General features: G+C 40.0%; 1 protein-coding gene across 1 annotated transcript in view; it reads right to left on the reverse strand.

Moving 5' to 3' along the window:
* Positions 1 to 572: 572 nt before the first annotated feature.
* LRRC3B (leucine rich repeat containing 3B) overlaps positions 573 to 12722 on the reverse strand; it is a 113870-nt gene continuing 101720 nt past the window's right edge. Inside the window, exon 2 of the mRNA XM_006883385.1 lies at positions 573 to 1834. Within this exon, the coding sequence (XP_006883447.1) occupies positions 892 to 1671 (780 nt within the window). The 5' untranslated portion in view covers positions 1672 to 1834 and the 3' untranslated portion in view covers positions 573 to 891. The remainder of the gene's footprint in view (positions 1835 to 12722) is intronic.

The raw sequence follows: 12722 nt of genomic DNA on the forward strand, positions 1-12722 counted from the left end.
TTCTAACAGTTCAAATCCACCAGGGGTTCCACAGAAGAAAGATGAGTAATTTCTTCCCGTGGGATAAACAGCTTTCAAATCCTGCTGATGGTCGGGTAAGAGTTAGTTTAAATTTCATGACAATGACTCTGAATTTTTTTTTCTTTCTAGTAGAGCTGTTTCTCCACCAGACTGAAACCTTAAATGCAAATTAAATGCCTTGCCTTTTTATTGTTCACTGTGCCTCGCACAGAATAGAAGCACAGTATTTGTTCTTTAAGTGAATCTACTTGGAGATGTTAATCTGCAAAGGGTATCCTAACTTCAGCTTCTGTAGAATATCACACTTGTTGTTTTATCATCTGAGTTTCCAAAGTCTCAGAATTTTAAATTCTGATAGATATTTTATTTGATCAATAATTCAGTGGTAACTCCCCAGTGTAGGGTAAGATTGAATAACATATTTTTCATTATGATAGTTTATGCTTAACTTTTAAAAATATGAGGGGCAGGGTCTCTGTTTTAATTTTTTTTCTCCCCCCCCCACGAAGATGCAATTACTGTACCATTTTCTTCACCAATAAGTTACTCTGTTTTCCATGGTTCAAAGTTGAGTTTTATTTGGTTTTAAATTAAAAAAATAAATTTCATTATTAAATAGTAGATGGAACTAACTAATGTTCAGAGAGTAGATTGCTCAGGAATAAACCACCAGGGGTACAATGAAAGGATGGATCACCTAAACTAAAACGGTTCCTTAGGTTGTAAAGCCTGTTAAAGTGGAACAATGGCAAAATTCAAAAAGGAACTAAAATACAAAGTCTTAAATGTTCACAATGAGTGGAAGAAGTCAACCACTTATTCTACTGCATCACAAGTTACTTTCTTTGTCAAGGCCAGTCCGTTCGAACATTATACCACAGTGCTAATGTCATCAGGTTCATCTGCTTTCTTTTGCCTGCTTGGCAGGGATTTCAAGTATTCAAGGTGTCTGCGCGCATCCTCCTGATTTTGCCTGACGTAATATACCACGTACGAGATCACCATGGTGAACCAGCCAAACATAGTGACCAACATGGCGTAGTCGGTAGTTTTTTTTGGGAGGTTACAAAGGTCGGCATCGTTGGCAGCATTGAGGAATGGCCTCCCGGCGTGTTCATCCAACACCGAAGTCTTACAGATGACGTTGTGCGCTGTCTCATGATTGGACGCCATGCTCCTCAGAACTTGCTGGAGAGTGCAGTCACAGTGCCAGGGGTTGTTGGCAATTCTGGCCCTGGCCTTCAGGTTATTGAAGGCGTTTTTGTGCACGCTTTGAATCCGGTTGTCGGACAAGTCCAGAGTCTGCAAGGTTTCGGCCACTCCTTTGAAGGCATGTTCATCGATAAACTCAATGCCATTCTTGGACAAGTTGAGAACTTTGAGTTGATGGAGGTCCTTAAAAATCTCATTGGGGATGGACGTGATCTGATTGGAGTCCAGGTACAATAAAACTGTTTCTGGAGGAAGATCTCTAGGTATTTCCTTGAGATTTGCATTGCTGCAGGTGACATTTAAACCCCCAGAGGAAGAACAAAGACAGCCCTTGGGACACATACTGGCAGAATGGAAGCACAGTATCATAAGGACAAAACTTTGGAGGAGGAGACACATGGGGAGGGAACGAGTTAACCACAGGTCTACCAGATTCATGCTGGAATGTCCGCATAATCACAAGCCCATTCCTCATTCACTCCACCAAAGGTTGCAATTGTTCTGGTCTTGGCCACACTGCTGCCTTCTCTCCTGTGTGGTTCAAAAGGTTGCCGCTAACACGCGTGCCTCTTCATTGTTTCTGTCCTTCTTGCTTGGGTACCTAAAGAAAAGGGAAGCAGATACAATTAGCTCTTTTGCAACGGGAGGTATGTTGCAATTAAAAATAATCTCAGGCGCCTAGCATTCTACGTGGGCAGGAGGGTTAGTTATGCAAGTAATTTCCATCAACACCACTGGGAGTTGCGTGCGTAATGGGAGTCTCCTTTTCACATCCCAGGTGCTCAGGGAGAGGACTTTCAACAGGTGACAATATTTCCGGATAATGTTGCCTCGTTTCTAGTTGTGCAGTCATAAAGCAAGTAATCCAGATTTCTTGTCCTTACTGACTCCCTCTACAACCCAAACCCCATCTTGATTCTATAGCATTACAATTTAATGACATCTTTCCCCTTCCTATAATAATAGAAACACAAATAGACTCTTGCACGAATAACACTTGCATGACACTGAGAAACAAGACCATTATTTCATGGTTAATAGAGATATCTGTACTGAGTTTAGAATGGATGTTCCATTTGAGCTATTACCTTTAAAGAAACATCTTACAAAAATAAAGAATTGAGATTAACATGCATCAGCCTTCACAACTAAATGTCGCTACAAACTCACAGCCAAGAATATCCAAGAGTGACTTCCTTTTCGACCTCCTGAGATTGTATGAGACCTCAGAGGGCCCGTATCAACTAATGTCCCAAAGACTTCTCTGTTCTCTAACCAACATATTCACCACCAGTAGATTTTTTTTTTCTAATGTGACACACAGTCATCTCTAGGACCAGCTTCCAGAGGCGGCAACTGTTATCTCAGAAAGAAAATGTGACTTATCCAAGGTCAAACAGCTTGTAGGTGGTAAAGACAGGACTGAAGCCAAAGCTTTTATTCTGACTCATTAATCTCACAACTCTTTCTACTACCCCCACAGCTCTCTCCCAAGCCCATCTGCTCCATGAGGACAGTCAAAGATCTGGGCAGCTTTGCTGTCATTTCTGGACTGTTACGTTGCCACCTGATCCTTGGTGCTGTGGATCTTGCTCCAAGTTGAGAACCTTCCAGAGCTGTGCAATGGAAAGTCCCTGAATGGCCTTGTGGAGTGGGGTATCTGTAGCTGAATTCAAAATATTCCTCCTAAGTCTGTGAATTAACTGACATTTTACAAACTTATCTTTCCTAAACATTCCAGATGGATAAATACAGGGGGAAATGACTCCAAATGTTACCAAACTCCGAGAAAAGAAGATTAATGTGAACGGAAAACATAATGAACTGAGTTGTTAATCAAGGCAAAGAGGAGATTAGCAACAGCAGAATGAAGTGGATGTGCATTTGGAATCAGAGTCCTTTAAATGCCAGAGAAGACTCAAGAAGGCTGAGCCATCCATCACCAGCTCATTTGCAGAAACTGCTTCCCCTCTTGTCCATGTTTTTCTTTGAAACCACCTTACATAGCATTAGGGAACTCTAATAATTGTCAGAGAGAGAGAGAGATTAAACAGGCAGTGGAGGGGTGCGCTCAGCAGAAATAGCCAGAAGGGCAAGGCAAAGAATACTCAAAAGAGGCAAAAACAAAGAAAAACTTTAAAGAGAGTCTATGGCACTGAGGAATTTCCATCATAAAGTATATACAACCAACGTAACGCCTGTGGGAGATGGAAGTCTCGCAAGCCATCTGAGGTTTAGTAGAACAGTCTGTGTGAAGAAATGGTCTCTGACTCAGGCCATGAGCTCCACAAGGGCTGGGACTTTCATCTTGTGCGTGTAGAAATAACAATAAACAAGAAAATGGGGGCAAATACACTGGGCTTGAAAGTTTGCTTTAAGCTTTATCAGCAGTGGGCGAATCTTTACCAACATGTTTTACTTTATTTTGGGAAGTTTAATATGATCAAGAACCAAGAGCGCTGAAGGAAGAAATCCAAGCTGCACGAAGGACATTAGAAAAAAATAAGGCTCCAGCAAATGATGAAATAGCAATTGAGGTGTTTCAGGAAAACACATGCCCTGGATCTGTTCACTAGTCTATGCTAAGAAACTTGGAAGGCAGCTACCAGGTCAATTGACTGGGAGAGAACCATATTTGTTTCCATTTTAAAAAAAAGGAGATCCATCAGAGTGGAAATTATTTTAAAAAATTCATATCAGATGCAAGTCAAATCTTGCTGAAGATTATTTTTAAAACAGCTGTAACAAAACATGAACAGAGAACTGCCAACATTTCAAGCTGAATTCAGGAGTCATGGAGTGAGTAGAATCATTGCTGATGTCAGACAGATCTTGGCTTAAATCAGATGAGTACCAGAAAGCTGTTTTCCTATTGTTTTATTGTTTTTCCTATTGTTTTATTGACTATAAAAAGACATTTGACTCTCTGGGAAATAACAAATTATGGATAACTTTAAGAAGAATGAGAATCCTAGGACACTTCATTTTGCTCATGAGAAAGCTATACCTAGACCAAGAAGCAGTTGTTTGAATAGAACAAGAGAACATTCATTGTATGGTTTAAAATCAGGAAAACTGTGTGTCAGGGAACTATCTTCTCTCCACACCTATTCAATGTGTTGTTGTTGTTGATTGCCGTTGAGTCGAGGTTGACTCATAGCGACTCTATGAACAAAAGATCTAATGCCTTTCTACAGCTATCATTGTTTTTCCAAGTTCATAGAGTTTCCAGAGGCATGTGGTTTAGAAAGTGGATGCCACTCCTGCTTCCAAACCTATTTTACAACTGGGAGCTCCAAACACTGTCCATAGTGGGAAACCAGTATAGTATTTGATATCCCCAAGGCACACGATTTAGCATCACAGTAAACTCAGGTTACTTCATACAGCACATTGACTAAGAGTGGAAGAGTGTTCCCCCAGATATAACAGCACTAGTCTCATTTAGCAGTGGTTAAGTGTTGTCAAGTCAAATACTACTCAGAGTAAGCTTTGCACGAAAGACCTGAACTCTGTTCTATAATTAACATTATTTCTGTACATTTATAAGAGAGTTTGTAGAGTTTTCAGAGGCATCTAGTTTAGGAAGCGGATGCCACTCCTGATTTTCAACATGAATCAGTCTGGGAGCGCATCCAAACACTGTACATAAAGGGTAACCATTATGGTATTTGATATGTCTATGGGACGGTGTTCAGCATCACAGCAATTCCAAGTTGTTCAGTACAGCAAATTGACAACTGATTACCATCTGAGCAAATAATACGAGAAATTGGACTATCTAAAGAACATTGCGGCATCAGGTTTAGAGAATGACTAATCAACAATTTGCATTATGCAGATCAACGTCTTTGCTTACACAAAGTGAAGAGGACTTGAATCACTTGATGCAGACAAAGACTGGGTTTCTCCTCAACATCAAGAAAACATAATTTCCCACAACTTGGGTCTATAATAATAGGAAGCACAATGATACATGGAGAAAAGACTAAAGTTGTCAATTACTTTCCTTCGCCTGGATCCACAAATGGTAGCAGCAGTCAAGAAATAAAGAAACATGTTTTAGTAGGGAAACCTGCCGTCAAGGATCACTTTTAGGTGTTAAAGACCAAAGATGTCAATGTGAAGAACAAAGTGTGCCTGATCTTTTCAATTGCTTCCTGGGCATCTGAAAGTTGGACAATGAATAAGTATGACAGAAGAAGAACTGACATCTTTAAATCATAGTGTTGAAGAAGAGTATTGAATAGCCCATGGACTCCAAAAAGAGCCAACCAGTCTTGGAGGTAGCGCAACCAGGATGCTCCTTAGAGACAAGATTGGTGAAACTTCACCTCATATGCTCTGGGCATGTTATCAGGAGAGTCCAGTACTTGGGAAAAGCCATTGTGCTGGGAAAGGTGGAGAGTCAGAGAAAGCAAGGAAGATCCTCAATGAGACAGACAGACACCGTGACCCTGACAGTAAACTCAGTGGATCAGACACAAAGACAATGCTGGTAAAGGCTGAGCATCAGTGAAAGCGACAGAGACCTTCAATGACATGGACTGACACAGCGACTACAACAATGGCCTGAGGAAGCAAAAGATTGTGAGGATGGTGCAAGAGAGGGTGAAGTTCTAATCTGTCATTTATAGAGTCACTATGAGTCATAGTAGACTTGCTGACTCCTACCAGCAACAAACTTCATGCTCCCTATCTTTGTATAAGTATTAGCCAGAAAATAGATTTTTGGAGGATTATATGGAGGCACCGGAAACCCTATGAACCTGGAGAGAGGATGAAAAGCACCCAAGCATAGAGGACTCTCCTTCACAGGATCGCTATGAGTCGCCTGCGACTCGACGACACTTAACAACAATAATATCAACATAAAGAGAAAGGTCAGCTGGCCCAGTGGACAAAAAGTGATGCTACCAAGCCAAAGGTGGGTGCCTTTTAATCTGCGGCCCTCGGGCCTATCTTTCATTGTTTTGTTCAGACATTCCTCTAGGTCGTATAGCCCTGGTGTACAAGTTACCGTACCATGGTCACTTGTGGTTGCTGTGAGGCTGAACACTGTGACACTGATGTGTCAAATGAGTTAATGGTTGGTTACCCAATGCGGACAGAGAGTGGGGTTGAGCTCCCCGATCAAAACAAGCTTGGAAGCAGGAGCGGCATCCACTTCCGTAATAACTTGCCTCCGGAAACCCTATGAACCTGGAGAGAGGATGAAAGGCACCCAAGCATTGAGGACTCTCCTTCATAGAGTCACTATGAGTCGCCTGTGACTAGACGGCACTTAACAACAACATATGGAGGCAAGGATTCTGAGGCTCTATCTAACATACTTGGACATGTCGTAAGGAGGAACCAGTCCTTGGAGAGGGACATCATGCTTGGGAGGGTAGAGGGACAGCGCAGGAGGGGAAGGCCCTCTATGAGGCAGATTGATTCAATAACTGGGGTAATCAGGATGGGTGTATCGGAGACAGTGAGATTGGCAGAGGACAGCAGAGTTTAGGGCTGTTGTACATAGGGTTGCTTGAGTTGCAAGCGACTTGACGGTACATAACAACAACAATATGAGATAATCCTTTTAAAGTACTTCTTCTTGTTGTTGTTGATGGCCTTCAAGTTGAGCACAACTCATAGTGACCCTACGGATAAAAGGCCAAACGAAGCCTTTCTATAACAATTGACATTTATTAAAGTTTGTAGAGTTTCCAGAGGCATGTTGTTTAGGAAGTGGATGCCATTGGTACATAGAGGTCATCATATGCTAACGACAGTTACTATTATAAGGGCTTTGGTGGGTCTGCGATGGACTTGCCTTGCATGCAGGAGTTTTACTCTTGGCTAATGTATTCCAGTGTAGCCACCACTCAACTGTCAGCAGGAACACGAGTATTGCTATGAGGAGGAGGTTTAGGCAGAGCCTCTGAAGTAGGAGGAAAGTTCTGGAGACCTACTTCTCAATTTCAGCCACAAAGAACTCTATGGATCACAATGGTCACATTCCAAAGGGCATAGGTTGCCATGAGACAAAGGCTGTCTGGATTGCTGCGGACAGCAGCTCTGGTGGCTTCATGGTAAGAAGCTATGTTGCAATTCCAAAGGCAACTCTCTACGGGAGAAAGGTGGGTCATCACCTCCTGTGTGATTTACTGCCTTTGAAAACCCACTGGAATGCCAGTTGTGGGTTGTTTCTGACTCAACAGCACACAACAACAACTACAAAATAACAACTGCAAGAATATTTCATAATATTCTTTCTGGATACCTTCCCAACACAGTAGTTAGTTAGAGAATAAGAGAAAAGAAATATTTGTTATATGAATAAGTAAAGTATTGAAGAACTCAAGAGCTTGGCATGCTCTTTCTTCCTTGTGAGGGTTATAATTATTCTGACACAAAGATTGAGTCATCAAAATTCTATTGATTTCAATGTCAACTTGATGGTCTTTGGAGAAATCTTGAGTACAGGTTTACAGTAGAGATAAGGAAGAACAGAATGTTTTCTTAGAGATTCTTCTAAACTTGTCGTTATTTCAAAATAGTCCAACGGTCATGGTCACACACACTATATATGTTGTTGTTGTTGACTGCTTTTGAGTTGAGCATGACTCACAGCAACCTTATGAACAAAAGGCTTGAAGTCCGTCTACAACCATTGACGTTTAGCATCGAAGTTCATAGGGTTTCCAGAGGCATCTTATTTAGGAAGTGGATGCCATTCCTGCTTCAACAGCCAGATAGCTAGATATAAATCTATATATAGATATATATAGATCTATGTATATCTCAAATATATATATGTCTCTAATATATATATTTCAAATATATCTCCCTATGTCTGTCTATTATCTAGCTATCTATTTATCTATCTATCTATCTATCTATCTATCTATCATCTATCAATCCATCCATCCATCTATCCATCTATCTATTTATCTAAAGTGACCCAATTTAAAAGTGGGGATTCTCTTGAGATGCGATCCTTTGTTGTCTAATGGTTCACTGAACAGCTGATGAAATGTCAAAGATCAATGGAAAGACTAGACAGACTATATCATTAATTTAGACAGGTTGTACTCAAGCTTGAGATTTCATTTACTCATAATGTTTGGAAAACAAAGAGGAATTGGAACATCTGAGACTGGATAGACAGTTGGATAGTTGTGACTCAGTTTCTGGAGTGTCCACTCTCAGTGGCAACAAAATAAAAAGATAGGCAGGATGTAGTGAGCCCAGAAGCTAGATGTCCAGCAGGCAGGCGGCAAGGGCAAAGAGAATCAAGTCAAGGTCCTCCTCATGTGGGCAAGCCTGGTTTAAAACAGCGGGATGCCATTTAAAAAGATTATGTCAATTGTAAAACAGATCATCGTGTGGGCGCATAGTCTTCCTAGACATTTAATAAGGATTTGCTTCTATGGGCTATTAGTTTTACAAGTTAGTTTTACAAGTAATATTATAGCATGACTGGAAATATTTACAAATTCTAAAGCCTTTCCAGAATTCAAACATCCACTGAATCAAATATTTCCTTCTTCCAGGTCTCACAAAATCTTGTTTGCACACACATCATCTTAGAGGAATACATCTTGAGATAGTTTCCCAGAGGAGGAATTACTTGGGCAAGAAGATCCTAAACTTCTTGCATGAAGTTGGTTTATGATTCACATTAGTGGAAGGCTCACTTCCTGACACAATGGACAATGTCTCAAAAATGAGAAAGCTGCCGACACCCATTCAGCTCATAAGGAGTCTGGGTTCATAACATTAAAATCAAACTGTATAGAGCTCTTTGATGGGGACAGTAGCAAGCCCAAGACACTGAGTTGCATCTCCTGGTTGTACCTACAGGGGGTCTTGGTCATGAAGGCATCTGATGTGACCATCTGCTCAGGTCTTTTGCTTATTGGCTATAACAGAAAAGACCAGAAAGCCAAATGTGCAGGCTAGTTTTTGCTTCATTGATTGATATGTTAACGTACTGTTTATTTACAATTCCTAAAACTTATTCTTGACAACACTTTACTGATTTTCCCAAGAGAAGTCACTGTGGGAAAATATTATTTTGTTGGTGGATTTTTTTTTCTATCATAAACACAAATTTGCAAAGATAAGGTAAGATTTCATTTTCTTCACTGATGCACTGTTATATAAGAGAGCAATAAAAAGAGGAAGAGATTCCTTTTAAAAATAGTAATGCAAGGGAGCTCTGGTGGCCTAGTGGCAAGAAGCTGCACTGCAATCCCAGAGGCACACGGTTCAAATCCACCAGATGCTCTGCTGGAGAAGGAGGGACAATCTCCTCCTGTACCAGCCAGATCCAATTTGACGGTAGACACAGAAAAATAATAATAAAATAAGAATTTTTAAAAACCAGAAAAAAATAGTAATGCTGACCTTAATATTCTTCAGTAATAGATGAAAAAAGAAATCATGCTACATCAATACAAAAAATAAATAATCAGTATGAATTAATACAAACATGTCAAATGTCTATTAAGCAGACATTCTACACAGGTCTGAGCACATCAGTGTAAAACAACAAAAGAATCTACACACACACACACACACACACACACACACACACAGAGTATGTCTTGTATAAGATGTAAAATGTTATAAACAATTTCAAAAAAGAAGGTAGAATTAATTCTATGAAGGACAAGTTTTTAACCTTTATATTTACTTTTTTTCTTCTGTGTTCATTTTTCCACCCCTCAAGCATGCTCCTAATAATAATTAGATAAAAAGCAAAAGAATTAATCAGCAGGCATTGACTGATAATTTATTCTCCTTTCAGAGCTAAAAGGACTACAAAAGCCCAGGAGGCAGGGCCTCTGTCCTTTCCAGTTAGACAACCCAGGCAGTAAACTTTCTGTATTTCAGCAGGGTGTACAGGACACACCACAGGCCTGAAGGTTGGTAAAAGCCATGTTCAAGTCCAGCTCGAGTCTCAGGTGGCAGAGACTGTGGGCAAGCCAGTTCATGTCCCAGAGTACCCATTTTCTCAACCCTAAAAAGGTATAACCTTTATTTTATGGACCTCTGGTATGGTTCTGAGGGTGCCTGACCTATAGTAGAGGCTTTGCCAAAATGATTAACTTGAATATATTGGCTTGAATATGGGATTGGAATGCGATTTAGCTTTGCAAAGGGCTCTAAGGAAAACTCAGCTTACAGGAGTTCCATAAAATGACTATCTCACAGTCTGGAGTTTGGGAAGCAACTTCTCAGTGTGTCAAAATGGGCATTAGTCTCTTAAATGTTTGGAGAAACCTGTGTACTCAGCAATTCCCCCAAAATACTTGATTGCTTCTGCCCCATCCCTCCTCATGTGCCCCATTATTTCTACAATAAAACAACCCACAGAGGATGCGATGTCATTCACTAACTTCACATCTAATAGAATAGCATTTACTACTATTACTATTAATAATAACAATTCACTTTCACTTTCCTAAAATATGAGGTGTCAAACTTGAAAAGGATAATGCAACTTGTACTTGGTTTCTATCAGGACTGCATTATATAATTACATAGAAACACCCAACAGCATTTAATATCTCTTGCAGTAAGAGGTGAATAAAATAATCCTTCGTTATCACTTGGGGTAATTTTCTGTTTAATTAAATAATGATTAAAGCTACTTATGTCTCTGAGTAAATGGAGATGAACGAGCTATTAGTATGTGTGAATTCTGTGCTCTTCTATTTCCTCCTCTTCAGATATTACTTTCGTTTTTACAAAGATCAATAAAGGCCTTGGAGTTAGACACAAATAAGTTGGAATAACTGCTTACTAGTTAGTACTGAACCCTGGTGGCCTAGTGGTAAAAGGAACTGCACTGTCAGCACAAAGGCACTTGGTTCAAATTCCCCCAGCTGCTTCACAGGATAAAGATGGACAATCTCCTCTAATGTGATATCTCTATGGTATACTACAACAACAACAATTTGATACCGTTTCTAGATTTTTCTGCACATGTTACTTAAAATCTCAATTTCTTTGTCTGTAAAATGATGACAGTTCCTATTATAGTGGTGTGGTCTGTAAGAATCAGCTCTCTAAAAATATAGGCTAAATGGGTGGGATCTAGTTTGGAGACATTCTTATTCTTTCTCTTCTCCACCTAAGTCTTATATCTTCTCATTAGGCATAACTTTCTTCCAACCAAGTGAAACGGTCTCATCCTTTTTTTTTTTAATATAATAATATTGTGGTAAACAGTCATCTATATATTTTTCTCAAAAAACATTTCCACAATCTTCACATTCTTCATTCAGTGATATGATGATATAGTCATGATGCTGAACTCATCACTAAGTGGAAACCCCACGAAACAAAAGAAGGGAATCAGTACAGAGATTCTTGGCCCCTCTTTTCCATACTGTGCAGTTCACTGTCATCCCACAGGGAGCCAGGCGGACCCGAGTTGGCTTGATTTTCCTCCGGGAACCACCCGGAAAAATTAACAGCTACCCAGGGACTTACTTAGCTTTTGTCAACAACAAGCCAAATAAAACTTTCCAACCTCATTTAATTGTCTGCACGGAGCTGTGAGACTTCCTCTATCTCCTCGCTCAGACATAATAAACACGTTCAAATAAGACTGAACTGGCCTTCTGTAACCTAGCGTTTACCCTATCTCAGTGCAGCAACTGGCCAGGAAAGATAAAGTCAAAATGGGAGGAACCAGTCCAAGCTGAGCTAGGAAAGTCAAGCAGAGGAGAGATAGGCCTTCCCAGAACAAGATAAAGCAAATTCCCCTTCTGTCTCTGCCTATGTAAAAGCACACATTTGAAAAAGCAGACTATCACTATACTAACATGCACAAGCAAACACCAATTTCATTGCCCTGGAAGGATTTCAAGAATTGAGACCACATTTCTATGGCACATGTGCATCAAGTTATATGTCCATTCATTTCATCTGCATGCTTGGTCAGAGGAAAGTGTGTTCTCATGTTCATCTCACCTGTGATTTCTGTCTGTATACAAAGTCAGGGGATGTTGAGAAGCACAAGGTATCATGCGGTGGGTTTCATTTCCCTGATTTTCTGATTAACTAATACCACTCTGACTGTAAAGATAGCCCTTCAGTGCAACCCTGTCCATTCTCCTATTTTTTTTTTATTTTTTCTTCTATCTCTCTTTTTTAAAAAAAATTTAAATAGCGTTCAGTTTATTACAAATATTTAGTATTGGCTTCCCATACTTCCCCCCTTCTGTTTTTATCATAATTATGTTATCATCTAGATGAGCATCCTTTATACACAAACAAACAAATTAAACATAATAAACTCAAAGAAATAGTTTCAAAAAACTCCATATGATCAGAAGGATTCAGGTTGAATATTCCTTGTAAGTTTGTTTTAATTGTCCCATTACCGCAGTGCTTGTCAAAACCAGTTCTGATTAATCTCCTTTGTCAGTGTGTCCTTTGCCATTCCCTATCACTCCTCCCTGAGAGAGATTTCATCCTGATTCATAAGG

This window comes from Elephantulus edwardii, unplaced genomic scaffold (genome assembly GCF_000299155.1).
Source record: "Elephantulus edwardii isolate Elephantulus edwardi_28Jun2011 unplaced genomic scaffold, EleEdw1.0 scaffold00027, whole genome shotgun sequence".
NCBI classification, from domain to species: Eukaryota; Metazoa; Chordata; class Mammalia; order Macroscelidea; family Macroscelididae; genus Elephantulus; species Elephantulus edwardii.